The sequence below is a fragment of the Phaenicophaeus curvirostris genome, chromosome 1, assembly GCF_032191515.1.
Source record: "Phaenicophaeus curvirostris isolate KB17595 chromosome 1, BPBGC_Pcur_1.0, whole genome shotgun sequence".
In the NCBI taxonomy this organism is placed as follows: domain Eukaryota; kingdom Metazoa; phylum Chordata; class Aves; order Cuculiformes; family Cuculidae; genus Phaenicophaeus; species Phaenicophaeus curvirostris.
The window spans coordinates 163,679,131-163,706,015 of NC_091392.1; the positions used below are offsets into that span (position 1 = coordinate 163,679,131).

At 38.5% G+C, this 26,885-nt stretch overlaps 1 protein-coding gene across 32 annotated transcripts in view; it reads right to left on the reverse strand.

The window, feature by feature from the left end:
* DLG2 (discs large MAGUK scaffold protein 2) overlaps positions 1 to 26,885 on the reverse strand; it is a 1,047,701-nt gene that overhangs the window by 327,468 nt on the left and 693,348 nt on the right. For 31 of the 32 annotated variants that reach the window (XM_069879637.1, XM_069879628.1, XM_069879594.1 and 28 more), the window contains one exon: positions 14,780 to 14,904. In XM_069879637.1, the coding sequence (XP_069735738.1) occupies positions 14,780 to 14,904 (125 nt within the window). Of the gene's footprint in view, positions 1 to 4,882; positions 5,268 to 14,779; positions 14,905 to 26,885 lie in introns of those variants that run through there. The other variant, XM_069879807.1, reaches the window with a different exon arrangement.

Genomic DNA, 26,885 nt, shown 5'->3' on the forward strand with positions numbered 1-26,885 from the left:
TCCTTATCAAACATTTGTCTCTTTACCCCTCTCCTTGTGCTTCATTTATGACTCTAATTTCTATTTTTGAAGTTGCAAATCAGAAAAAGACAGCATAATGCACTATATAATTAGGAATGGAAAAAATCCCTGCAGCCTTTAAACTATTACAAGAAAATTCATTTAGAAGTTTCAACATGATCCTATTCAGAGTTTCAATACAGGACACATTAGCATTTGCCTTTAAAGGTCTTAATCTCAGCTGTGAGACTTTACTCCAAGCATAAACTTGGCTCAAAAAAAAGCAGTTTATCTGTTGTTTAAAATACTTTGGATAATTTCTGCATTCTAGCCTAGTTCTGAGAACTTCCTGGGGCAAGGCTGGGGCTCTCCTTCGGTTAACCCTTTCTGCCACAATGAACAGATCCTTGTATCCTTTTAGGTAGGGTGCATTTCTCACAGAATGTCTGTTTGTTTGGGAGAGTTCATATGCACTTCTTGGATGAAAATACTCAGCAAGTTAATATCTAGAATCCAAGAGAGTCTGACCCCAAAGACATCTCAAATTACATCAAATGGCACAGTGAAATTACATGCAGAGATATCCAAGCCAGCTCAGACACTGACAGAATAGATCTGGCATGGAAATACACCTAGATCAATATTTTCCGTATGCCTACAGACAACTACCACAGGTAAAAGGCCATATTAATGCAGCTGTGCAATGTTGAGCTCATTTAGCACTAGCGTGAGTTTGTGCACAACCTGCTGTGCAGTGATGAACTTCAAGAAGAGGCCCATTAATGGCTACCAACAGGAATAAAAATAAACAGAGAAAAGAACAGTCAGAACCCTGTAGCGCAAAAACCTCTCCCACCGATGAAAATCAGAGACCTTAGCCCCTGGTAGCAGGATTGCTGCAGAGTGACGCCACATGGCAAGATGGTCATCAACAATGGTTCTGCACCCAGCTGAACCTCACTGCATCCCTGCCAATGGTCAGGCAGCTCACTCAGAAAACAAGACCTTTCCCTTAGAGAAACACTGCTGTCCCTATTGCCAGAATGAACACACCGTAGGGAAGAGCAGAACTAAAATGCGTGGAATAAGAGGTTCACTTGCCAAAAAAGATAAAAGCTGCATGAAGTGTTAATCCACACCGAGAGTCCATCTACCCTGCTGTTTCTTTACAGCAGTAGCCTTTACTGGATAGTAAAGGAAAAACATTAACAAAATATTTACCCAGAAGACATTTTCAGCCACCGACAATACTGGACTTTCCTGAGTCTGAGATATGTTTGGGTTTGGGTTTTTTTTTCATGTAATAACTCTGGATAGATTCTTCTAGAAATTTGTTTAACTGATATCAAAACCCATGTAATCTTCTAAGATCTACAGTTCTTTCTGTAAACTAATTCCACAACTAGGCTACCAAATAAATACCTCCTTCTGGATATTTCAGACTATTACTTATTAGTTTCATTTGGTGTCCCTAGATTATTTACATTAGAAGAGATGGCAAACATTGCTCCCTAGTCATTCTGTTTCTTTCCTGTAATTAGAGAACAGGACATATTCTCTTATCTCTTGTAACTGACTTTTCGTCGCAAAAAGAAAGTCCCTGCTAGACAAACTCTTCAAGCCAGAGGAATATAGCTGGTAACACTAATTTATTTTCAGAGATGTAAACAGCACTGTTTATCTTTCCATTTATCTGAATGCCTTTTGGCTGTAACACTTACAGTTCTATAAGTGAACTCAGAAAAAAAACCCAGGTTGAAGTTGCTTTTTTATGTTATTTTTTCTTGACAGAAATGACATTGTTTTATGCTGAATAAATTTTCCAGTCAAAATTAAATTTCATTCCAATATGCTCTGAATTAAAATAAAACCGCATGAAATGAAATAAAATTTAGACAGTTGGGGAAAGAAAAATCGAAAGAACAATCATTTGTCTTATTATCCAATATAATCTCCTAGAAAAACACTTTAACTACCTCTGCTTCCATCAATGAAGCTGTTGCAGTTTATATAATATAATGTTGCTAAATTGCAGTTATAATCTCCCATTATTCAGGAAAGCATCCTCAGTCACAAGACTAGAAAAAATTCTGCTTCTTGCTTTGACTTGATGAAATCTGTAAATATATTACAGGAATTGTAACAACAGTAGAAACTAATGCTGGTGTGTGTAAGATGACTGCTGAGCAGTGCTTCAGGACATCCATAGAGAAGTGACTATGGCCCACAACCTCAACATGAGTCTCAAAACATCATGCGCATTGCAAGGTTGCTCTGACTCAATTAAAATTAATTTGTCTGAGGAAGTGAAACAACCTTGGGAAGAAAGAATAAAATACACTGATTTCATATTCAATTTCCATTACTCCTCTGGAAAACACGGGCTTATGTTCCCCAGGAAGAGAAGGATGATGAAGGTATGTTTCCCTTCAGAAGTAAGCAGAAAGGTGATTTTGCCGCTGTTTTAGTGAGTGCCCTTATTTACCCTTCTCCCTTTGCCACTTAAAGGCAATTTGGACCTCATTTTGTATCAAAAAAATGTTTGCTTAGCTTTAGCATAGTGTTCTGAAGTCTTTTTAGACCTGAAATTTGTAGATAGGAAGTTTTTATTGAGTGACGCAGCCTGCACTTCATTGAGAAATGATCACAGGGCAAGGGAGACTTAAAAGATAGCTTATTTAAACAATTACAAATAAACAGTATAATTTAAATAAATTGCCACATGTTTTGAAAACTTTTAAAAATTTTCTACTGTGAAATGCACTAAGCATTATATTTTAAATTACTGATTTCCAAAAGAAATGTGGTAAGCAGTTAATTTGAGGCAATTCTTAGCTGTTAACTAAAATTTCAAAATACTAATTTCAAATAACTTGACATTCTTCTTCTTATTATTGTTGTTTTTGTTATTGAAGCTATATAAAACCTGAACTTTTATTAACTACATGAATGCTCACTGCTTGGTACAGACTTGGTATTACTTAAAATTTGTTTGTGATGACCTCAGGCAACGTGGTTGATAATATTGAGGCACTAAAAATGGTGGTTAATTCCACATAAACTCTAAATATCATTGTCTACATCCTCACCTTAGGATAAAAAAAGTACAGTTTAAATTTTTCACAGCTCTACTCAAAGGTTCAGGCAACAACAATGCCACAATAAAGTTGTAGTTCTTCTGTGTCTGATAACGTTAAGAGAGGTTAAGGATGCTTCACAGACAAACCTAATGTTGAATGAGGAGAGAAGCAAAACTCCACTTGGTTTAATGCCTCCCAGAAAAGCCTCGCCTCCTTACATATGCTTGAAATAGTTATTAGCTAATGGAAGCTCATCTCACAGGGTGTAGCTATATGGAGTTGAGGGAGGAGTAGCTAACACCCATTCAACTTGCACACAGACAGACTCAAGCATAAACTTTTGGAAAAGTCGAGTACAAGTCCATCAATAATAGAAGGAGGTCATCCTACCCCATCCTCCACCTTCATCAGGAACATCCTGAAAGCATGGAATCATAGAATGGTTTGAGTTGGAAGGGACATTAAAGATCATCCAGTTCCAAGCCCCTTTCCATGGGCAGGGACACCTTCTACTGGATCAGGTTGCTCAAAACCACATCCAACCTGGCCCTGAACACCTCCAGGGATGGAGCAGCCACAGGTTCTCTGAGCAGCCTGTGCCAGTGCCTTACCACCCTCACTGGAAAAAAAAGTACTTTAAGTACTAGAAGGCTGCTATAAGGTCTCCCTGGAGCCTTTTCTTCTCTAGGCTAAACAACCCCAAATCTCTCAGCTTGTCCTCGTATGGGACAGATATGATATACCATCACTATGTAATGCTTTTGGAGATACATGTGTTCTAAATAATTTCTAATGAAATGATTTTCTGCAACGTCAAGCCTTCAGTTAGTGCCTGATTAACATAAACCCAAGGCAAATGAACTCTCTTTTTCTAGGTAAGTCACACCTATAGTAATTTTGTACAGAGTTTATGATCTTTCACTTCACACATTACTCTCTTTAAAGTCATAGAATCATAGAAAAATAAAATGGTTTGGGTTGGAGGAACATTAAAGATCATCTAGTTCCAGGCCACCTCCATGGGCAGGGACACTTTCCACTGGATGATGTTGCTCTGCTACATACCTTACCTGCATAAATGCCCCCTCCATAAGTTAGGACTCCTCTCTTCCTGAATACGTCACTTTCCCTTCAAGCAGAGTTAGGGACCATAATACTCAAACATAGGTCAAGGTCAAGCTGCTGTGTCAGGGATGAGCCCTTCCCTTGCCAGGCACACCAGTATAAAACACAAACCAAAGAACTTCACCCATAAAAGACTTTTTTACTTATCAGACCTAAGATTCCCACTTTAACTTGCTAGAAAACAAGTACGACTTTACAAAAACCAGCATATTTGGAATCGTGCAGAGCAGACACACGCATGGGGTGATTCAGGGTGGTAGCTCTGCCAGATAAAGTCAGCAGTCTCTGGCCAAATGCCTGGTTAGCAACTAATCGTCCGGCAGGCCCGAGGACCCCATGTTTTTTTTTAAATGTTTGTGTTTGAGTGCGGGCTCTTGACTGAGAGAGGACAGCAGAGGAGGCAGTCGGTGAAAAGCAGGCAGGAGACAGCAAGAAGGGAAGGGGGAACACAGACAGTGGGCAGCAGGGTGGGAAGGATGCTAGGGCTGCTCTGGAACAGGCTCTCACACTCCTGTCAAATTTCCTTTGCTAACCTCTTTCACGGGATCTGTAGGAAAGACTATTACCTTTTCATACACCCTCCTCCCAAAATTAAGTTACTTCTCCTGCCCTGTATTTCTTTTCCCCTGCATTTCTCATCCAGCTCCATTCTCAGCTTTGGCATCCATTGCTCTTACCACATTTTTCCATTCCTCCGTCCGTTCTCTAATTCCCAAGTTATCCTCAGTCTCTCTGCGTCTTGTCTCCTGCCACTGCCATGTACGACGCTTTCCTTCTGGAACTACTCCCACTAGCAGCTGAACACTGAAACGCCCAGTGCATCCAGCCTCTCGCGGCAGCTTGACTTGATCCGGGTGGCTCAGACAGCCAGTGGAGGTAGCAGCCTCTAATGGTGGCCAGAAGGAAAAGTTCTGCTCACAGGAGTATGCATATCTGTCCTTCAAAGCCAGAGGCCAAAGTGGGACAGCAGAGACGCAAAGAATGAAAAGAATAAGGTGTAGGTAGCTGTGGGGTGTTGTGAGAGGCAGGTGTTGGGTTAAAGAAATGGAAAAGTAAAATAAAACCCTCTAAAGTCTGGGGCGAATGAGGGCACCAGGAAGCTGCAAAGCCCCTCCCAGCTGCAGGGCTGCTCTGCAGGTAGTGGAAGGTGCTGCAGGCCAGGCTCTGTAGGTGTGGTAGAAGGCAGGGATGGCTTTGCAGCCCTGACTTACCCGCTGAGCCCTCTAGCTTAGCTGGCTCCAGTACCATGTGGGACGTCAAAGCCCAGAGGTCGGAGGCAGAGCAGCTGCCCTGGTGCTGGTTTCAGCGAGTCCACCCTCAGGAAAGACGAGATGCTTCCTTGGGGCTGAGATACGCTTTGCCTGCTGAGTACACCATACCACTTGGTCGCTCCTCACTCCTAGTTAATATCCTCCCAACTGACACTAGCCCTGTCTGAAGCGTATTCAGGTTTGTGCAGGAAAACCAGTTACAACAGATAACCCAGAAGGCAATTCCAGATTCCGTATTTTTACAAGCACTTTTCATCTGGGACTCTCAAAGTGCTCTGCAAATATGAACTCGTTTAAGCTTCACAACAACCCCCGTGAGGCAAAGATAATGATCACTATTCCCATTTTACAAATGGGGAAACTTCAGCACAAAAGAAGAAAAGTGTTGCTGCAGATCAGGCATAGCAAGTTTAGAACAAAACTGAGCAGTTCTGCCTCTCTGGCACTTGCACAAACAAGTAGAAAACCTCCCTTCTGCTTGCGTTTGATTGAGGATATTCCAAACAAAGGTGTAGCATTAGAAAACAGGAGTAGAAAACATGTGGTTCAAGTTCAGTAAGTAACTTCAGCAGCTTCAGATCATTGGTACCATTAGGCTGCACACAATACAGAGTTAGCTCTACCTTTGAGTAGAATGCAAAGAGGTAAGTGAAAAAACAAACAAACAAACAAACAAAACAAAACCAGCTTGCATTTTTAATCAAGATCATGGAATTCATTTCCAACCCCCTGCCATTGATCAAGTTGATCATAGTCTTATCCAACCTGGCCTTGAACAGTTCTAGGGATGAGGCATCCATGACTTCTCTGGGAAACATGTGGCAGTGCCTCATCTTACAGGAAAAAAATTCCTTACAGGAAAAAAAATTCTTCCTAATATCTCATCTAAACCTCCTCTCTTTCAGCTTAAAAACATTACCCCTTGTCCTATCCCTGCATCCTCTGATAAAGAGCTCCTCCCCATCTTTCCCGTAGGCTCCCTTTAAGTATTAAAAGGCTTCTGTAAGGTCTCCCCAAAGCCTTTTATTCTCTAGGCTGAACAACAACAACTATCCTAGCTTGTCTTCATACAGGAGGTGCTCTAGCCCTCTGATCATCTTCATCACTTCCTCTGGACTGGCTCTAATAGATCCATATCCTTCCTGTACTGAGGAATGGTTCATAATGACAAGATTCAGAGTAAAATGCAAAATGGCACAATGTGAGCAACACATGCAAACAAAGTACGCATCTTGTGAGTTTCGTATTAAAACTCATATGCTATAGGGAAATAAATTTTAAACCTCTGCTATAATATGGAAGCAAGGAACATGACAACAGTGATGAAATATTGCCAGGAAATATGGTTTGGCTCAAGTTTCAAAGTCCAAGTGTTTGTTCAAACCATAGCCAAGAATTTTGGCAGTCTAGGAAGACTGTTTCACCGTACGTTGGTGTTTTGGCTGCCACAAGAAAAACATTGACAAAGCTTTTCCTTAAAAATTTTAGAATCAGCTCTTTGCTGGTTATAAGGAACCGATTTTTTTTTTTAATGATAGCTTAAGTAAGTTTCTTTTGCATCTGATATTTTACTTTCTGGTTCAATGGGAATTGAAAGAAATAAAGAATTCAGCAGTTCCCCAGAGGGTTACACCTGTCGAGTACAGGAACATATGTGGAATATTTGTTCCTTGACTAATGCCAGACTCCATAGAGAGCTGATGATTCCTAAGGTATGTAACCACAGAAGGCTCCTTACTCCAGATAAATGATCACTGAACTATTTAAATCCATAACTACAGTAGCAGTGCAAACATGTTAAAAAAATAATCACTTAGATTTGGATATGGTGCTGTTCTGCTGCTGCAGCGCTCTGGGGCAATGATAGTTCCAGGCAGGATGGGTACTAAAGGAACTCTTGGGGAGAGATTGGTTAACCAGTTCAGTACCATTGCATGAAGTGCAAAGAGCAATATATCACTACAGAGTATCTAAAGTCCTGACAACATGCTACTTTGCCTAAATGTTATTTGCAAGCAGTTGTTTCTATTAGTCAAAACCAGCTCAGAAACTTATACGGGGAAGGAACTGATTCTTTGTGTTACAAAAGAAAACTTCCACAAAAAATGTCCATCTCTGCTGTCTATAGAGGCATCTCAAATTTACCAGTTTCAAATACCGCAAGCAGAAAGGTTCCTTTTTTTTTCCATTAAATTCCATTATCTTTACCTGAGCATTCAGCTGTTAAAACAATTTTCCTTTCCTGCCTTGCACTGGATGAAAGAATTTTTACAGCCTACCAAATTATTTTCAAAGTAGGAAATGCAGAAATAAAACCAAATTCAGCACATCTCTTCAATACTAAATAAGGAATGCAAGCTTCACATAGGATAAAAAGAGAGAAAAAAGATGGAAAAAAGAGAAAAAAAAGATAAAAATAAGTAAAGTGATAAAGACAACAGAAAAGGTAAGTACAGGGGAACACATTCCATTGATGAAAATTTCTAACTTGAGTCACAGGAAGACATCTTCTACTTTAAAAATAATGTATGAAAATTGGATTTTGATTTTGTGATCTGCCCTTTTTCTTGTAGGCCCCCTGTGGTAATTCTATTTTTTTTTTTTTTTTTTTTATTCCACAGTAGCTCAAAAAAAAATGATACACAGACAAACAGATTTAATAAGATCAAACTTCCTAACATAAACCAGGACAGAGCAAGCAGTCAAGAATTCACAATCTAATTTATGGCTGTCTGCAAAGCAAGCATGTTTTGCTTAATAGGGTGAATGCCTCTTTATTAACTTACTGCTAAATTATCTACTGAACTAACAGCATTGTCAGAGGCCTGTAAAAAGTGCAGATATGAATCAGTGTTTTGTGGCAACATGGTAATTATAACATCCTGAACAAGCTTTATGCCATTGCAGGGTACATAGACCTGGTACCCATAGGATTAAGACAGATCAAAAGTTAACAAACAGGGATTTACGCAGTGAATCACAAAGAAGATACACTTCTGTTTTGATATATAATGATGCTGAAATAAAGCCCAAACTGTATTAGAGACACATGACACACTTGTACAGAACATGATCTCTCCTGGGCATTCCTCTTCGCAGTAATCTCAAAAAGTCCCTAGTTGTTTTTTTTCCTATCACTACCTATTCACTTCTTAGTAAGCAATCTAGAGCTATAAATGGATACCAGTAGGCAACACCAGTGTGCAGGCTGCTGCTAGAGGGACTTAGGTTTCAAGGTTTCAGACTTTTTATCAGAGGCAAAACAGTGTCAGCACAGCCCATGAGGCAAAGACTGAAGCGGGTACTTTATCCAGTCAGCTCTTAAGTGGGGTCTCACTTTTATTTCCTCTCCTCCATTTCTTCTTCCCTTTGAGTTTCTCAGGTAAAGTGCACTCAGTATTTATACCAGTGTGTTTCTTCAATCCAGTTTTCAAGCTTTGAACAAACAGCAAGAAATTGTATTATTCCCTCCTTGGTTAATTTTTGGTGAAACACAGAAATATTTTAAAAATCTGATCAGAATACAACCTTTACCTTTAAATTAATTTTTCTTAATTTTAATTTTATTAAGAAAATTCATATGAGGAAAGGTCTTATCTTTGGAGCTCCTCTTTTGCTACATATACCTTGCTAAATTTATAAACCTTTGACACATCACAGTGGGTTAGTTGACAACTGAAGGGAACACAAATCTAATTTGTTTAAAACCTTTGCTGGTAGGCATTTAACTGGAGCCTGAAAGGCACAGAGTATGAGAAAAGGAATAACTACTCTATTCCAAGCTTTCCCTCTGATTTACTGACTGAGGGGAAGTTATTTTGGTTCTTGTCTCCTACCACTAGCATGTGTTTTATGTTCCTTTCCCACACCAAATCACTTTGAGAGCTGGGGGAAAATATCCAATGAGACTAACTATTATGATGATGGTAGAACAAACCAGCATGACTTAAAAATGTTGCAGTTTCACAAATCCTAAGCCTCCTGACAATCACTAATTAGAGTAATATCTGAAAAGACACATTTACAAAGGAAAGATAAACACTGCAGAGCCTCAGTAATTTTTAGCCTGTGGTATTCAGATAGTTGGGAGTATGGTTACTCTTTCTAATTAGTCTGCTCAGCTCACAATCAATCTACTTTTCCCAATGTGTTTAAGCTCTCCTTACAAATATCCACACTCCTAAGGGAAAAAAAAAAAAGAAAAGATAAAAAAAAGATTGGCTTACAAGTGGAAGGAGATAGGAAATCATTTCCCTAGAAGAAAGAATGAATGAAGCAGCTACAGGTCTGGGCAGCTTACCAGGGAGCTTGCCTCCAGGCACAACCTCTTTCTTCCCTTTGACTCACCCCTCACATAAACCCTCTTTCCTCTCCAGTACAGTTTGCGCTCAGATACCAAAATAACTTTTGATACAATGTTAACCCTTGAAATTCAAGCTCCAGTCCAAATCTATCTCATGGTCCTGTGAATGACCTCATTCATATTCAGACACAAATGCAGTAATCAACTTTTGAATCACAGGTTCAGTGAGATTCATATGACCAGGGAATTGGTATAAAATATAAGATTTTAATCCTTGTTCTATCCAAGATCTTTGTATTCGGGTGTTTTTGTTAGGTTTTTTTGTTTGTTTGTTTTTTTAATATCCCAATACCTTTTAAAATTTACATTTTCACACTTGCCTTCACAAAAATGAAAAACATATTTTCTGAAAGCAGTAGATAAGGAAACCATTCCTGACCCACTCATTCCTGAAGAGAGAGTTTTGAGAAAAATGCCTCCACCATATGATTGGACTGTGAGAAACTGTAAACAGAAATAATAGTTCTTGACTCAAATCAGTTTTTGTTTATGATTGATGAAAATAAATCCTTATTTTAGGGGTCTGCTCATTCAAACTTAGTCATAATTGAAAGCTTTTCATTATCCTTTCATTACTTTTTTTTTCAATTAAGTGACACCACTGTGCTGTGCTTCTAGTACCACAAGCTGATCGCTGCTGTTTTCACAAAATATGATGAATATTTTAGATGTGTGTTGCCTTTTAGAAGCCAGCATCTCACTTATGATCAATAAGTGTCAATAGAAGGAACTGCTGAGACAATATATTGAAGTTCTTTGTTTTATCTAGGCAATTGAGCCACACACTTTATTTTTTTCTCTGACACAAACTCAAATAAAACAAAAAAGGCACTGAGGTATAAATTACTCACATTGTCTTTCTTCCAGAGAGTAAAAGAAATCTAAATTCAGAACTTCTTTATTAAAGAACTAGATGTTTGCCCATGGACAACTGACATTTATGAGATAGAAGCAGAAGCTTTTATGCATCAAAAGTCTTAAAAGATCAAACTGTTGAGAGACATTCTCCTTCAACTCAGTGGGAAAGGCTGCTACTTCTGGAGGTTTTATATTCTTTGTTTGTCACTGTTTTTAAAACTTAAAGATTCAAAGAAACATGGTATGCAGCATTCTGAAAAAGAACCCTACTTTTCAGTCCGTCCTAAGTTTATTATATTCACATTTTACTAAAGTAATAAAATTCAAAATGAATTCTTCTTATTCCATGAAGTTATTTACTATATATTTATTATTATTTATAAAATTATTTTCCATGTATTATATGAACATCCTGAAAGATTTCACAGCTTTCTGTACTTTGCAAGATTAGGAGTTGAATTACTCACCTAAAACATCTTCTACAGTTTGAATTGTGCAGGGTACTGGCTCTTATTCTAGTTCTAGATGTCAGTGCATTCAGAGAGGGTAGTATTCAAACATAGTTGTTATTACTTCCTCAAGGGGAGCAGGGGAGAGGGTGAGGCTTGTCTCCTTTCTCTGGTGACCACTGACAGGATGTGAGGAAATGGAATGAAGCTACCTCAGGGGAGGTTTATATTGAACCTTAAGAAAAGATTCTTCAGCCAAGAGGATAGTATTTTGCTTGAACAGGTTCTCTAGGGAAGTGGTCACCAAGCCCGTCAGAGTTCAGTGAGTGTTTGGAAGATGCTCTTAGTTGTATCATTAGTTTTAGATAGTCTGGTGGGAAGCAGTGAGTCGGACTCAATGATCCTTATGGGTCGTTTCCAGCTTGAGATAGTGTGTGGTTCTGTGATTAATATCTGAAAGTTCAAGTAGTCTCTCAGAACCAAGAATATTTCATTAAAATGAACGTAGTCTAAAGTGGCTGATAACTTTTTCTATTTTGTAAATATTACTATAGAGATATGGGCCATGAAGCAATATAAATGCACCCTATGCCTTGCACCTACTGCCAATAAAAGTACTGTTCTCCACTAAAGGAAAAAAATCACCGGGAACTTGATCACCTTTGTTCCAATTTCATACACAGGTTTGGTATATAAGAATATTCTACAGAATCTGAGAACACTTCAGTTTGGAAGGGACCTCTGGAGTTCATCTAGTCCAATCTCTTGCTCAAAGCAGGGGCAGCTTGAAAGTTCAATCACAGTGCCCAGGACTTTGGCAAGATGAACTTTGAATCCTTCTGAAGACAGAGATCCCATAAACTCACTGAACCACCGATTACAGTGCCTTATTACTCTTTTTTTTTTTTTAATCTCAGAACCATTTGGAATTTCTCTTATTGCAACATGTGACTGCTGCCCCTAGTTCTTCCTCTGTGTACCTCTGCTGACATCCATGCTGGCCCTCATCACTGCCTGGGCACACTACCAACTCAGGTGTAAATTATGGGATTACAGTGTCATTCATGTTGGAAAGCACCTCTTGAGATCACCTTGTCAAACCCTTCTTGATGAAGAAAGCTTAGCCAGAACAGGTTGAGGAGCATGTTTTGTCAGGTTTTAAATATCTTCAAAGATGGAGACTGCACATCCTCTCTGGGCAATGTGTGCCCAGAATCAGTCATCCTCCCACTAAATAAGTGTTTCTTGATGTTCAGATGGAATTTTGTGTGTTTTGTGTCCATTGCTTCTTGTCTTGTCACTGGGCAGTACTATTAGTGGCTTGGCTCCTTTGTTTTCATTCCCTCCCATTAGGTATTTGTATTTGATATTTATATATGTATAACTATATATTGCCCACTGGAACTCTGAGGTCCTTCCCTGCAAAGCTTTTTTCTAGCCCACTGTACCCCAGTATCTACTACAATGAAGAGCTACTTCTTCCCAGGAGGTTGCATTTGCTTTTGTTTGAGTTACGCGATGCTTCAGTTGACCTACTCCTCCAACGGTCAACCTGTATATACGCATGTAAAAGATTTGTAAGGGTCTATAGTATTAAGTTCATTTTTTGCAGTTTGCTTTTACAGTATAGCTGTTTGAAGAACTTCACTCAGCTACATTAGATCAAAGGGACTTAACATAAAATGTAGTAAAAGTGGTTTTACAGACTTCTATGATTTAAAGAAAGATAGTAGATTTAGAAGTCAGGTCAAACCATCCACAATGCCATATAATATATAGTACCTGCAGGCAGATGCTGAGGCAAAAATGGACATGAGAATGTATCCATTTTTCTCTGTCCATAAACATCTTCCCAGGCAATTAAAAATTGAGGTTTTGCTAGGAACCTACATTATCATTATTCTTGGCAGATGTTACTGAATGTTCTTGAGCTTTAGCTCCTATAGAGTGGCCTTAGCTGATAAACTCTCTACTATGCAAAATTAATTGTCGTGTAAATCTGTGGAGACTGCCTCATGGATAGCTTGTCTCTTCAGTGGCATATGAGTAGTGATCCCTGATAAATACATTTTCAGGTGTTCCTACAACATGAAAGGACTGTGTCTTTGCTAGTATTGTAAGTGAAACGTTTACCAGATGAAGTATGCTACTTTTGTGGGTTTAGAAGGTCTTTCTAAGACCTTTAAGACATAGTAACTATTAAATAATCATCAGTTAAATTTACAGTACTTAATTAGTATACCAATAAGTTATGGAGTATTTGATTTCATACAAAGACAGCATGACGAAATTCTGCAATGTTTTCTGTCTTCTTAATAGCTTAAACTAAAAAAGCTTTCAAAAGTAATTAAAAACTACTAAAAAGATTTTATTACTTTTTGGAAGGGATCCTTTCTCATCTGTTTAAAGGTAGATGCAGGTTTAAGACCCTCCTACGCTGTTCATCATGTCAAATTTGTCAACATCATTTCCAAATACTGCTGTTTCTTCATGCTTTTTTTGGCGTGAAGCATTTACAGAAGAGATCACTACAGCTGAACTAGTTGACAAAACTGCTTTGCATTTTAGTCACCAGTGAAAACACAGGCTCTTTTAGGATGTGATTCTTCTGTTCTATTTTAGACATTGACTTTAGGATGAGATGAATAACAATCTAGAAATTACTTCTTCATTACTATTAGGAGACTCTAAGATGACTGGTTTAGGAATAGAAAGCTACATTTTAGTCATAAAATTACATGAGATTATTCCTACTCCTTTGTCTGCAGTTTTTTTTAGACCAGAAATACTTCAAGCACTGCCAACCACCATGACTCCTCATTACTATCACAGTAAAAATAAGAATTGTTTCCAAAATCGAATACTAACTTAGTATAAGAAATGTCCAAAACTTGCTCTAAAAGACAGCCAACTCCCCCTACTTTAAACTTTGAATTAAAGGAAAAGGCTTTGGGGAAAAAAGTGATTGCTACCATCTGGTTGCATTTAATGAACTTAAGACCATTTGGTTTTGGGAAAGGCTCCCAGAGCTTAGATTCCAGTGCTGAGATCATGAAAGCTTCAGAATATTTACCCAGGTCTCATCAGTTAAATTGCTTTTTTTGAGAATCAGCAGACTCCATGACTGACAGAGGAATGGCCGTCTCTGTGATAGATGGAAGCCTTTCTTCATTCAATCCAAAAGGAAAGAGAGGCACAAACACTTCTGTGGTTCCTCCCATTTAAGACATGTGCTACCATGTATTTGCGAACCACAACAAATAACCTGTATGCCATATCAGGAACTACAGCAAGAGATTACTCTGAAGGTCACTCAGAATATAGAGTACAGCCATTGCATTCCACAAAGGAAAAAGAGAAATGTTTAGATACAGGTTTAAGCACACCTCAGTACCGCAGTCCAATAACTGTGGGTGTCTACAAATAGCTATGACTGTTAAGAAATGCTTCTGTAGTTTGTGACGTCTTGGTAGCCAATGCACAGTTCTTCAGCCATGAACACACAAAGATCAAGCAGAGACAACTTTCATGCCTGTTTTCTCCTCCTGTCCCTAGAGAACAGTTTGTAATAATGATGCCTTTTTGTTTGTTTGTTGTTGGGGTTTTTTTTGTACGTAGTGAGTCAGTTTTTACCTGAGTCTTCCATCCTCTGCTGCAGCTCCTCCTGGTATAATCTTAGTAATGAATATCCCAGGATCATCCCCAATGTGTGGGTTGTCTGTTCCTCCAGCAATACTGAACCCCAGGCCAGAATTCCCCTGGAAAAGTAAAAAAACGTAATTCATCTCCAGATGCTAGATTTATACAGAATTGATTTGCAATGCAAGAGCAATTTATCCTTGCTTCTTAAAGAAAGCCTTTTACTTGGCAACTCCATACTTGAAGGCAGGTGACTCAGTCAGGAAAAATTAATTGTCTGTTAAAGAACAGAGGCTATGAACATAAAGACTTCTCAGAGTTAATGGTAGAGTTAATGGATGCTCCTACAGAAACAGGATTTGACCTAAATTTAATTGTTTTCAAAAGCAGTCACATAAATTACCATCTGAACTCCAATATGAATTTATTCCAGTCAACGAGAGCCAGAGGCTAAAAACACTTCAGAGCTTTGAAAAAAGACTAAAAAACACCATCATTTATAAACAGAAAAAGTGAATAACATTTAGCTCTAAAGTATTATAATATACCATTTTCTGTTGAAAAGTGATCATTGCTCAGACTCACATGCTTAAAAAAACAAATCCACAAACCAAGACTATTTCTTTCATCTTAATGATTTGCTAGAATAAAATATTTGAAAAAAAACATTATGAGGGTCTACTCATAATCCTACTTCCTGCCTTTACTACTTGTAAGAATATTATGAATGATAAATAGGCATGTACACACATACAAACACTTGCAACTTTCGTCACTGTTTGCACATACAGTTTAAAACCACATTTCTAAATCTTTTTTATATGTGTATATTAGTTGATATCCTTTTCTGTATGAATTCACATTTCTCAGGAACATTCTTCTGAACAAATTCAATGGAATATCTGATCCTTTAAGTTTCTTATTCCAAGGTATATTTATAGTTAGGTATTTAAGCTGATTATAATGATGCAATGCATTGATACTGCAGAATATGAACACGACTGCAGATGAAATACATTATGGGCACTAAAAATAATTTTATTCCACTTGACATCTCAGATTATTTGGAGTTCATTTCCTTCACTCATGACTGGGGACAGGTATCCAGTTCACTCCAAGTGAGAAGAGGTACCAATAAAGATGGCACCTCTCTTCTGTTTTTCCTTTTTATAAAATTTCAATGAAATCTAATTTCCTCATTTTTGAACTGCACTTAAACTTGTAGGTCAGGAATGTGATGCACTTGTTGTGTGAAAGCCTGCATGATGTGTGCCTGTAGCACGTCAGATTCTTGGTTATGTTATCAGTATTCTTTACTCACAAGCAATGCGATTCTCAAGGGATGTGAATGCAATCTGCACTTCTGCTATCAGCATATAATTGTGAATAAATTTTCAGTACTGAACTAATTTATAATCGGGAGAGAAAGATTTAGGACTACACATATTTTAATGTTTCTCAGCTAGCTATAATATGAAAAATTTTATAATACTGAAGCACTCCATATATATTTCCTGTAGAGTTAATAAACATCCCCAGGCCAGCATTAAAAGTCTTTGATTTAATCTCCCTTTCATCATTAGGATCATCTCAGATTCAAGTTATTTTCCCAATATTTTAACACATGCCTAATTATACAGTGCACTCTACGCCAAAATGCTCTCTAAAAATACTTTAAGAATATTTTCCTGTAAGTTTCCCTATACATCATTTTATTATCGAAGTTAATCCTCCAACAAATAAGAATGATAAAATGTCTACCTATAAACACTTTAAGAAGTCCGGAACGGAAGGTGTAAAACAATCCTAAAAACAAGGGCAAATGTCTAAAAAGTTTGAGTAAATATTACTCAATTTTTAAGAAAATACAAGCTCTAAAAAAATATGAAATTATTTGGTTTATTCTCCACTTCAAAGAGATTAAAAAAAAAAGAAGTAATAATCTGTTTATCAGAATAGAGGCAGATTTCCAGATCCCTAAAACCTACTCTTGATAGGGAAAGAGGAAAGGCAAGGTATCAAGGAGAAATCTAGACATAATTTTAGTTGGTTAGGGAACATAAATAGTTCTATAATAATAAAAACATATTCCTAAAGAGGTTTAAAAACTATCAAAGCTTGCCTGCTATGTGGGGTGTTCTTAGCTGTTAGGGTTCTTCATGTAAAGTTCATTAGATTTCATAGCATACTTTCTGAAAAGCTTTCACACTTTCCCTGCACTCTTTTCCTCCTACCATCTTATTTTCTATTAACTTTTTAGACCTAAAAGATATAGTGAATCTGACAGTAAGCAGTGATCTTACTACAGACTTCTCAAGAGAATCAGTGCTAGCCCTTGACATTTATCCATAAATATGCTTCTGTTATACTGCAAGATTATTCTGATTCTGCCCCATACAAATAGTCTTTTAAAAGAACAGGGCAGCATTTCTCACTGGCACTTCTGTATCCAGAGTATTTCAAGCCATTAATCTGCTGGCAGTCCATGACTTGATCAACGGGATCTACAAGCTGTGGGCAATTAGGTGTATCCCTGCAAGGCTTCACTGCCCCAGAAACTGCACTGCAAAAGCTAAGGGCAATTATACCATATTTTTCACTGTGTTCTTGAAGAGCCTGCCTTGGTTACATGGAAAAAACATCTGTCATTTTACTTCAGCTTATGATAAGAAGGCCGAAAGCATGGCTACCATTACTGATGGGTAACTGGCCTTTTAAGAGCCTTGGGCTGAAAAATAATTCAGTAGGAATATTCTTGTTAAAATCTCCTGCATTTTAATTCTGAGTGGCAAGACTAATGTATGGATCACTCACCTCACACTCTTTTCTTGCTAGTGTTCCGGTTTAGCTGCATATAGTTGTTATATTAAAAACTTGTGGCCTCAGAGCCGTAACTCAAAACTCCAATTAAGTATTTTCTACTAGTATAACACTTTCTGAATGTTTCTGCAAGGATTAGCTCCCCACTCTTTACTGTTTTCATCTTCTTTGTCCCCATCCCAGGAAAAAGAGTATGTTAATTATCTTCACAGCTTTTCTTGGTGCACCTCCGTTTCCCTGTCATTTCATGTTAATCAGTGAAAATTACTGCCTTTCCTTGGCCCACAACAACAGCTGAACCACCACTTAACCACTGCATTTTCCAAGGTGGAACATTCACACTTTCTCTCATGCTGACTCTCATGTTTGGGAGTGGTTCCCCATAAATATGTGTAAAGTTAATTCACTGCCCTCTTTCTCTTTCTCTATTTACATGTCCAGATCTATAAGAGTCCAGATCCAAATAGTTTTATGGTCAGTTCATATTAGCTATCTCTTGACCTAAATCTTGCCACGTCTTTGTCCAAGTTCTCCCCTATAAAAACCTCACACAATTAGTTGCTGACTATAAAGGGGAGATTAGCATAAAATTATTCAGCAATAGATGCATGAATGTACCTTTTTAATTGTTGATTTTATTTCATACTAGCTTCCTCACCTTTTATTGCAGTATCTCAGTCATGCACACAGTCTGACAAAAGGCTTAGTGCAGTAAAATATGCCCTCTTTGGCTTAGAAAATGTTGCCCCAGTTTTCTCCTGTTCACGTTTCTCAAGAATTTCCTACCAAGCTCATTTTTTTCTCTTGACTCCGCTTTACTTTTCAAACAGAGAAACTCAGGACAAACAACCAAATCAAAATAATTTCACAGAATCATAGAGTGGCTTGAGTTGGAAGGGACCTTTAAGACTATCTAATTCCAGCCCCCCCTGTCATGGGCAGGAACACTACCCACTAGATCAGGCCGCTCAAGGCCCCATCCAACCTGGCCTTGAACGCTGCCAGGGAGGGGGAATCCACAACTTCCCTGGGCCTCACCACTCTCATGGTGAACAATTTCCTCCTGATGTCTAGTCTAAATCTTCCCCTTTCCAATTTATAGCCATTCCCCCTAGTTCTATCACTAAACTTTTGCCTTTGCAAAAAGTCCCTCCACAGCTTTCCTGTAGGCCTCCTTGAAGGCTGTTATAAGGTCTCCTTGGAGCCTTCTCTTTTCCAGGACGAACAACCACAACTCTCTCAGCCTGTCCTCATAGCAGAGGTGCTCCAGCCCTCTGATCATCTTTGTGGCCCTCCTTTGGACCAGTTTTAACAGTTCAATATCCTTCTTATGTTCAGGATTCCAGAAATGGACACAATGCTTCAGGCGGCGTCTCACAAGAGTGAAATAGAGAGGCAGGATCACCTGCCTCGACCTGCTAGCCACACATCTTTTGATGCAGCCCAGGATACAGTTGGCTTTCTGGGCTGCAAGCACACATTTCCTGCTCATGTCGAGCTTCTCATCAACCAGCATGCCCAAGTCCTTCTCCATATGGCTGTGTCCAATCACATCATCACCCATCCTATACTGAAACTGCAGATTGCCCTGACGCAGGTGTAGGACTTTGTACTTGGCCTTGTTAAATCTCATGAGGTTCTCACAGGCCCACTTCTCCAACTTGCCCACTTACCTCTGGATGACATCTTATCCTTCTGCTGTGGCAACTGAACCACTCAGCTTGGTGTCATCTGCAAACTTGCTGATGATGCACTTGATCTCACGGTCTATATCATTGATGAAGATATTAAGCAGCACTGGCCCAGTACAGGGACACCATTTGTCATGGATCTCCATCTGGACATTGAGTCCTTGACCACTACTCACTGAATACGACCATCATCCAACCAATTTCTTATCCATCAAAGAGCCCACTCATCAAATCTATATCTCTCAAATTTAGAGAGAAGGATGTTGTGGGGGACCTTGTCAAAGGCTGTACAGAAGTCCAGATAGATTACATCTGCTGGTTCTCCCGTGCCCACTGATGTGGTCACCCCATTACAGTAAGCCACTAGGTTGGTCAGACAGGACTTGCTCTTCGTGAATCCATGCTGGCTGCCACTAATCACCTCCATGTCCTCCATGTGCATTAGTGTAGCTTCTAGGAGGATCTGTTCCATGATCTTCCGAGGCACAGAGGTAAGACTGGCAGGTCAGTAGTTCCCAGGGTCATCTTATCTACCTTTTTTAAATGTAAATAATTCCTTCCAGCCCAGAGGCCTCCTTCCTGTTCTCCAAAGGGAAGGTTCTTCCTAAGGTTTACTACACAAGCCTGCATCCTTCATGCCCTTCTCAAATCGTTTACCTGAGTTCTTGATAGCTCAGCCTAAGCAAGGAAGAGGTCTGGCCCTAATTATTCTGTACCTGGAGGGGCAGCCAACCTCCAGCAGAGACACACTATCACTTCAGATGACTGGTGTTATACTTTCTGCCAACACTGCAACACAACACTTAGGGCAAGAATAAGATGATGGATGATTCATGTGGCAGGGAAAGAAAATAAAACTTGCAAGTTCTGGCCAGTTTGAATTTCTTCCCTCAAGACTTTTTACACTGCCAGTATAACATCCACAAAAAATAAAGTAAGAATCCCCAGCAGCTAATGACTTTGGGTAACCAGAAAGCCATGTGACCCATTCTTCTTCTTACTTAGCCTTCCATCTTGTGTTCTCCTTTACTCTCTGTGATGAGCATCCATGTAACAGGCTGCATCTTCATAGGTTGCAGTATTTTCATTCTGTCAGAGCAACCCTCAGAAATGCTCCACCCCTACTTCCATAGAAACAGAGCTAAGTTGACACTGAAAACTTCCAAAATCCTTTACCTGTGACATTACAGCTCTCCATGGATGATAACCCTCCATAAACTTCTACAAATGTTGTGCCTCATCTTTTTCCTTTTTTTCTGCTCAAGAGCTACTGTTTGCCTTGGTTTTCCATTTTCTTTTCTTTTCTTTTTTTTTTTTTCTCATTCTAATCAATAAGGTGACAGCACAACCCAATGTCTGACACCAGTTCCACACAGGCTGTTTTTGAATGACTTAATTATTTATGCTCCTAAAGGAATATAAGCTTATAATCTTTTTAAATGACAAGATTTTGAAGCTCTCTGGAATTTAAGTTACAAAAAAAAAAAAAAAATAGACATGAACTGCACAGAATTCACTTAACTATTGCTGCAGCCTCACTCTGACATGTCAGTGTGCCAGTAAGCCTGTTTCACAGAGTCTATCAGTCAGCAAAAATCCAAGACATAACAAGGAACTTCCCCGAATGGTTTCCATAGGCTGAAAGCTGTTTCAGGTGACTACACATACTCCCACATGCTCTTTTACTGAAATAATCTTTACGTTTATATAAATTTTATTTTACTTACAGGTTTAAGGGAGCCATTTTGCTTAGCTGTTAAGGAATTTGCATTAGTGTTAGTGAAGCTGTTATGTGCTGAACTATACAAGTAATAAAGAGTAGTATGTAAATAAATGAATTGACATAAGTCAAGCCTACAGTGCTTTTCCTTGGTTTCAAGGACTTTGACCAAGTAAGAACATCAAGTTTCCATCATATAAGATTGTTTTTATGATTCACAGAAAACTTAAATACAAACACAGTAGCACAGAAATGTACGATAACTCTTCCATTAGGCCCTAAGAAATGCTGCTTATCAGTAAATACAAAGACAATTAAGAATAGTCACAGCATAGATGTTTGTGGATGAAGCACTCAAATCCATTTATGAGATTATGTAAAAGAGAAACAAAATTCCTGATCCTTGCTACCTCTGTGAGCTTGCAGTTGTGGCTATTTCTTTGTGGAAAGGCTTATTGCTTGGAGAAGAGAGGAGAAAGGGAAAGAGGAGTTTGCAAAGTGCTGGTAACTTTTAAATAGGAATGATTGTGGAAAAAAAATAAAATAAATAATCCGTGATTTGTAATCTTGTAATAAATCTCTTCCCATACAAAACTTAAAATTCTTCTTTTGCCAAGCCACATGTTCATAAAAAGCATAATTTTAAGTATTAAATAAAACACAAAGAGAAAACACTGCCTTAAGATTAACACTGTTATTCTCAATAGTGGCATTTTTTTTCCTCCCCTGTAGGCTTCCTACTTCTACTCTGGCGTTCGCAGCTAAATTGTGGAATGTGTTTCTCTCTCAATTCTTTTAGAAATGGCTTTAAAGCATGAACTTCTCCCTAAATTTGCAGATTTTGTCATAGTAAGTTTAATCAAGAGAAATCTCACAGAACGATAGCTGAGTCAGTCCAAAATACATGAATTTTTTTTCTGTTTTCCTTTCTTATAGCTTTCAAAAAAACTATCATCAACTTTGTTATTGATAGTCCTTAAAAAATAGTTCATTTTTGCAGTGGGAATTATCCTTCAGCTTTTTAAGAACACTAAGAGTAAGTTTTATCCTCTGAAATCAGTGTATATTTGAATTTTACAGCATTTCAGAATTTGATGCACATGCATCAAAATCCTAAAGCTTTTCTGCTTTGACTACTACAGGCAGGGCACTTTCTCACTCTGTGCAAGCAATACAGACTTTTCTGATGGTGTTGGTGGCTAAGGAATTGTGCTGGTTTTGTTAAAATGGAGATTTACTTGGTTTTGCTATTCAAGTCTTCTAATGCAGCACCTTCCTGTAAGTAAATGTTGTGGTGAGGAAATTTTAATTCATAGAATACTGTTGAGTTTATTTCAAATGGTGGAAAAACATCTATGGCACACTGTATTGCTTAGACTATCCCAAACAATTTTGGCTTGGATAGGCTAGAGTGTTCTAAACATTATGTTCTGCAGCTTGGTTGCTGTGACAATGGGAACTGCACCTGAGAACAAAGTGTGACAGAAGCTGGGCTTCATTCCCAGATTGAGTTCCCAAAAATCAGCCAATCAAAGCAGAGGAGAAGCTGTGTTTTTCTGATCCATGAACACTTTGCCTAGCATTTTGGCGGTAATTAATATAAGGACCTTCAAAGGCACCTGCCCAACATCTGCAGAGTGACACCACATCTCCTCTTGCCTCTGATGCTCATAAGGAGATGCCTCCTGTTGCCTCCAGTGCTAGTGAGGAGGAAGAGGCTTGGAGCAGTGCCCCATAAAAGGTATATCCCTGAATGACATTGTTGTGCATGCCCACCACCTTGAGGATCTCAGAAGGACTGTTGTTGGGAGGAAGGGTGGTGATGATTTCCTCTATCTCTCTCTTCCTCTTTTCTCTTTTTTCTCTCTTGCTCCCTTTTGCCCCTTTTCTCCTACATATCGATGATTTTTTTCACAGCCATAGCCTGGGACAACATAAATGTCAAATAAAATCAATTGCTGAGAAGGTTTGCTGATGACATTTCACCTTCACTAGAATTTATGAATCTGTTAGGACCTTTCGAAGAGATCTAATTTGTCCCTTACTTGAACTAGGAAACATACTGTAAGAATCACTATTTGAAACTTGACTTTTTTGTATAAAGTTTTTTCAGTTACTGCATACTCATTTTTAAATTTTACATTTTTGTTATGTGAAGTCATATTTCTGAAACTTTCTTATAAAAAAGCATTATATGAAACTAATACTTGCTTCCTATAGATATTCAAAACAGTTTGGCTGGAATATTCAGCAAATTTTTAGCATGTCCAATATTAATCTCTCACAGGGTACCTTTTTAGGTGACTACCGATATGGTTTAGTGGTGAAATTGGCAGTGTTAGGTTTACAGTTGGACTTGATGACCTTAAAGATCTTTTCCAAGATTCTGTGATTCTTAATAACAAAACTAGTTTTACAAAACAGCAGTACCAGAGTCCTGGCTAAGGCTGCTATCAGCTTTGATTCCCCTTGGGGTTCTTCCCTAAGGATACTTCTGATTCAGATGAAAAAAACTAACACTTTCTCCCATGAGACAGAAAAACATAGCACCTCCTTCCATAAACCACATTCACCCCTGTTCTATGATATAATTTTCTCCAAGAACTACTCAACAGCATGAGAAAGTGAAAGTTGAAAATTATTCAAGCTTAGAAAACCATGCGGAATTAATTATTTTGGCAAAAGACAAAGAAAAAAAAACCCAAATAAGAGCAGTAGGGTAACTAATGTGAATCAAGTTACATAGTCCACAAATGAGACAAATGATTGAAAATTGTGACCCTAATTGACAATCATGAGATTAAATACATACCAGGATTTGTTGCTGCTCTGAAATAGTGCTTCATAGACTTTCTTTTTTTCCTTTGTGTTAAAGCAGATATGACTACTTACTTTGGCACCTAAGATGCTTGTACAGAGGGAATACCTCCACATATATCAAGCCCAAGAAGAGAAAGCTCATCTCAGGCTGCTGGAAAGATCAATGGGAGCTAAGTACTCCTACAGACTTTGTTCAATAATATTTCTCTCCACAAAATACATCTCATCTAAAAAATACAACTCTATTTTGGCCATCTGACATTGAAGTGATAGGATTTTGAAGGATTTTTTCTTCCTTTCACTCAGCCATGCTTAATTCAGCAGTACATATATAGCGGGGGTGTTCTACCCGTCACTTCAACAATATCCAGTTCAACAGTACACAGTCAAATTGCAAATAAGATCTTAACACGTTAATGCTTCCTCCCACTGAAATGAACAGGTGATTCCTAATACACACAATACTTCCATTTAATTCAAGAGTTTGATAGAAAATATTTGTTAAACCTGCCTGCTCAAGGCTCTAAAATCTTTAAGAAAAGACACGATTCTGCTTTGCAGTTCTTTCACAATCTGGCATTTCTACTATCATTGTTTTTATAATCTGAAGAAGGAGTGATACTTGCTACATAACCAAACTATTTCCTGCCATACGGTCTGTGGTTCTTTGGCTATCTTCCCCCCTAGTACTCCCTCCCTTTCAAACCCTGCCACATCTAATCCTCTCTTTAGACTTAAATCATTCCAGCAACGTTTTCACATATTTGTGCATGCTATACTATCCTGTACTTTTCTTCTACTGTGTTTTATCCAAAGCTCAGGTTTCCAAAGCCTAAACATCAAAGCCACATTTCTGCCTCATTCAGAGAACAAGGACATTTGCATATTTGTCAGAGTGCTGTTGAACTTTTTTATACTTTCAAATCTACTCAAGGGTAACATAATTCATTAAATTCTCACTTCTCCCACATACGCTGGCACACTCTCCAGAGTCAGAGTTTTGGGACTCCATATTTATATTATGCTCCATATGGTACAGATTTTCATCTCTCATGGGCCCATTTGTTGTTTTCAAGCCCCTTATCAGGTTCAGCACATTCATTACAAAACCACAATACACATGACTACAACTGATTTGTATGCTTACTCTCACTTGTTTTCTGTGGAAGGGTATTGTTGTCTCAGCTCTGCCCAGATCATGGAAAGGAACCTTTAAAGCTCATCCAGTTCAACCTCCTTGCCATGAGAAGGCACCTCTTCAACTAAACCAGGTTTCTCAGAGACACATCTAACCTGACTTTGAATGTTTCTGAGGATGGGACATCCACCACTTCTCTGGACAACCCATGCCAGTGCTTCACCACTCTCATTATAAAATGCCTTCCTTATATCTAGTCTAAAGCTATCGTCTTCTAGTTTAAAACTGTTGCCCCTTATCCTATCACAACAGGCCCTGCTAAAAAGTCTGTCCTCATCTTTCATGTCGGCCCTCTTCATATACCGAAAGGCTGCAATAAGGTCTTCCCAAGACCATTCTTTTCTCCAGGCTGAACAAGCCCAACTACCTCAGACTTTCCTCATCAGCACTACAACTGGGCTGTTGGTCATGTCACTTTCTTAGAGGAACACCCCCTAATTCCTTTGAGGTGTTTTGCTGGGTTTTCCCTCTGGGCTCTGATTACCTCAGTAGCCCCTGGCTCATCTTCAGAAGACTTCAGGTTGCCGCAGAAGTAGACAGTCATGTTCTGTACAAGGACTTAGAAACCTGATTTTAATGAAGCTGTGGAAATCACCAGGGTTTCACCACATAATACTAGTAATTAAAAGCACGTCTCAGAGCAACAGGCTGAGGAACCTCACTAGGACCCCATCCCTCTAACCTTGATGTGTCAGATGAAATACAGCATTCAAGAAGGAGAATTTTTGAAAAGACCCAGTGGATTTGGCTTTTCATAGTATGTTTGAAATCTACAACAGTGTAAAACAGTAAATCCAGACAAGGAATGAAATCACTACCAAAGTGAAGCAATCTGTTGAAAACCTGCTATCAACCTCACGTTAAGAGCTTCTGCGCTGTGACAAATATGCATGCTTACTTTTTTTTTTCAGTGTGTTTCTCATTCTACCTCAGTAGACCATGGAGGTATTCAAGGCCATGTTAAATAAGGCTATGAGCAACCTCATCCAGTGGAAACCGGGCCTGCCCATAGCAGGGTATTTGGAACTAGATAATCTTTAAGGTCCTTTCCAACCTCTGATTCTATTATTATCTGTAGAGATAGTCTTTTTCAGGCTCATGACTTTGCCTATTCTAGCTCATACAGAAAAGTTAGGTAACATATGACCTCTTTTATTTAGTTACATACAATGAAAGCAAACAAATGTCACAGAAACACAATATGATGAGTGGCTGAAAAGTAGCATAGGAGAAAATTAGATACCCAAAATGTTTCATCAAATCACGGATGCATGTTCTTTAGAGGACGGAAACACTGCTTGTGGGGAATGAAAGGTTTCACTCCACATGATAAAATATTTCTTTGTCATATTGTGTCACCCTAGGCTAGTGCTAGATGTCTCACCAACCAGACCCTGACAACTTTCTGAAATCCCAGGACTGCAAAATCAGAAGTGAAAATATCAGATCAAGAGAAGGAACGCACCTACTACATTATAATATTATCTAGACTTAAGGAGGGTTGGGGAAGAATAGGGGTAAGAATAAAACAGTAACAGGAACTGAAAGAATAGCAAAGCATATTCAAGAGACAGACTATTTTTAAAACTCTGAGATGGTCATCATTGAAGCTTTCACAATGCAATTATCTGCAAAAAACTTGAGGAAATTAAGACATGTTCAAATGTAACTCTATGACAGAAGTAGACAGTCACGCTCTGTACGAGGACTTAGGGAACAGAAACTTGATTTTAACGAAGCTGTGGAAACAACCAGGGTTTCACCACATAATATTAGCAATTAAAAAGAAAGAATAAAACTCCTGCTGATGACTTTAGTTCCTCTCTAAAGAAAAACACCTTTCATCCCTTT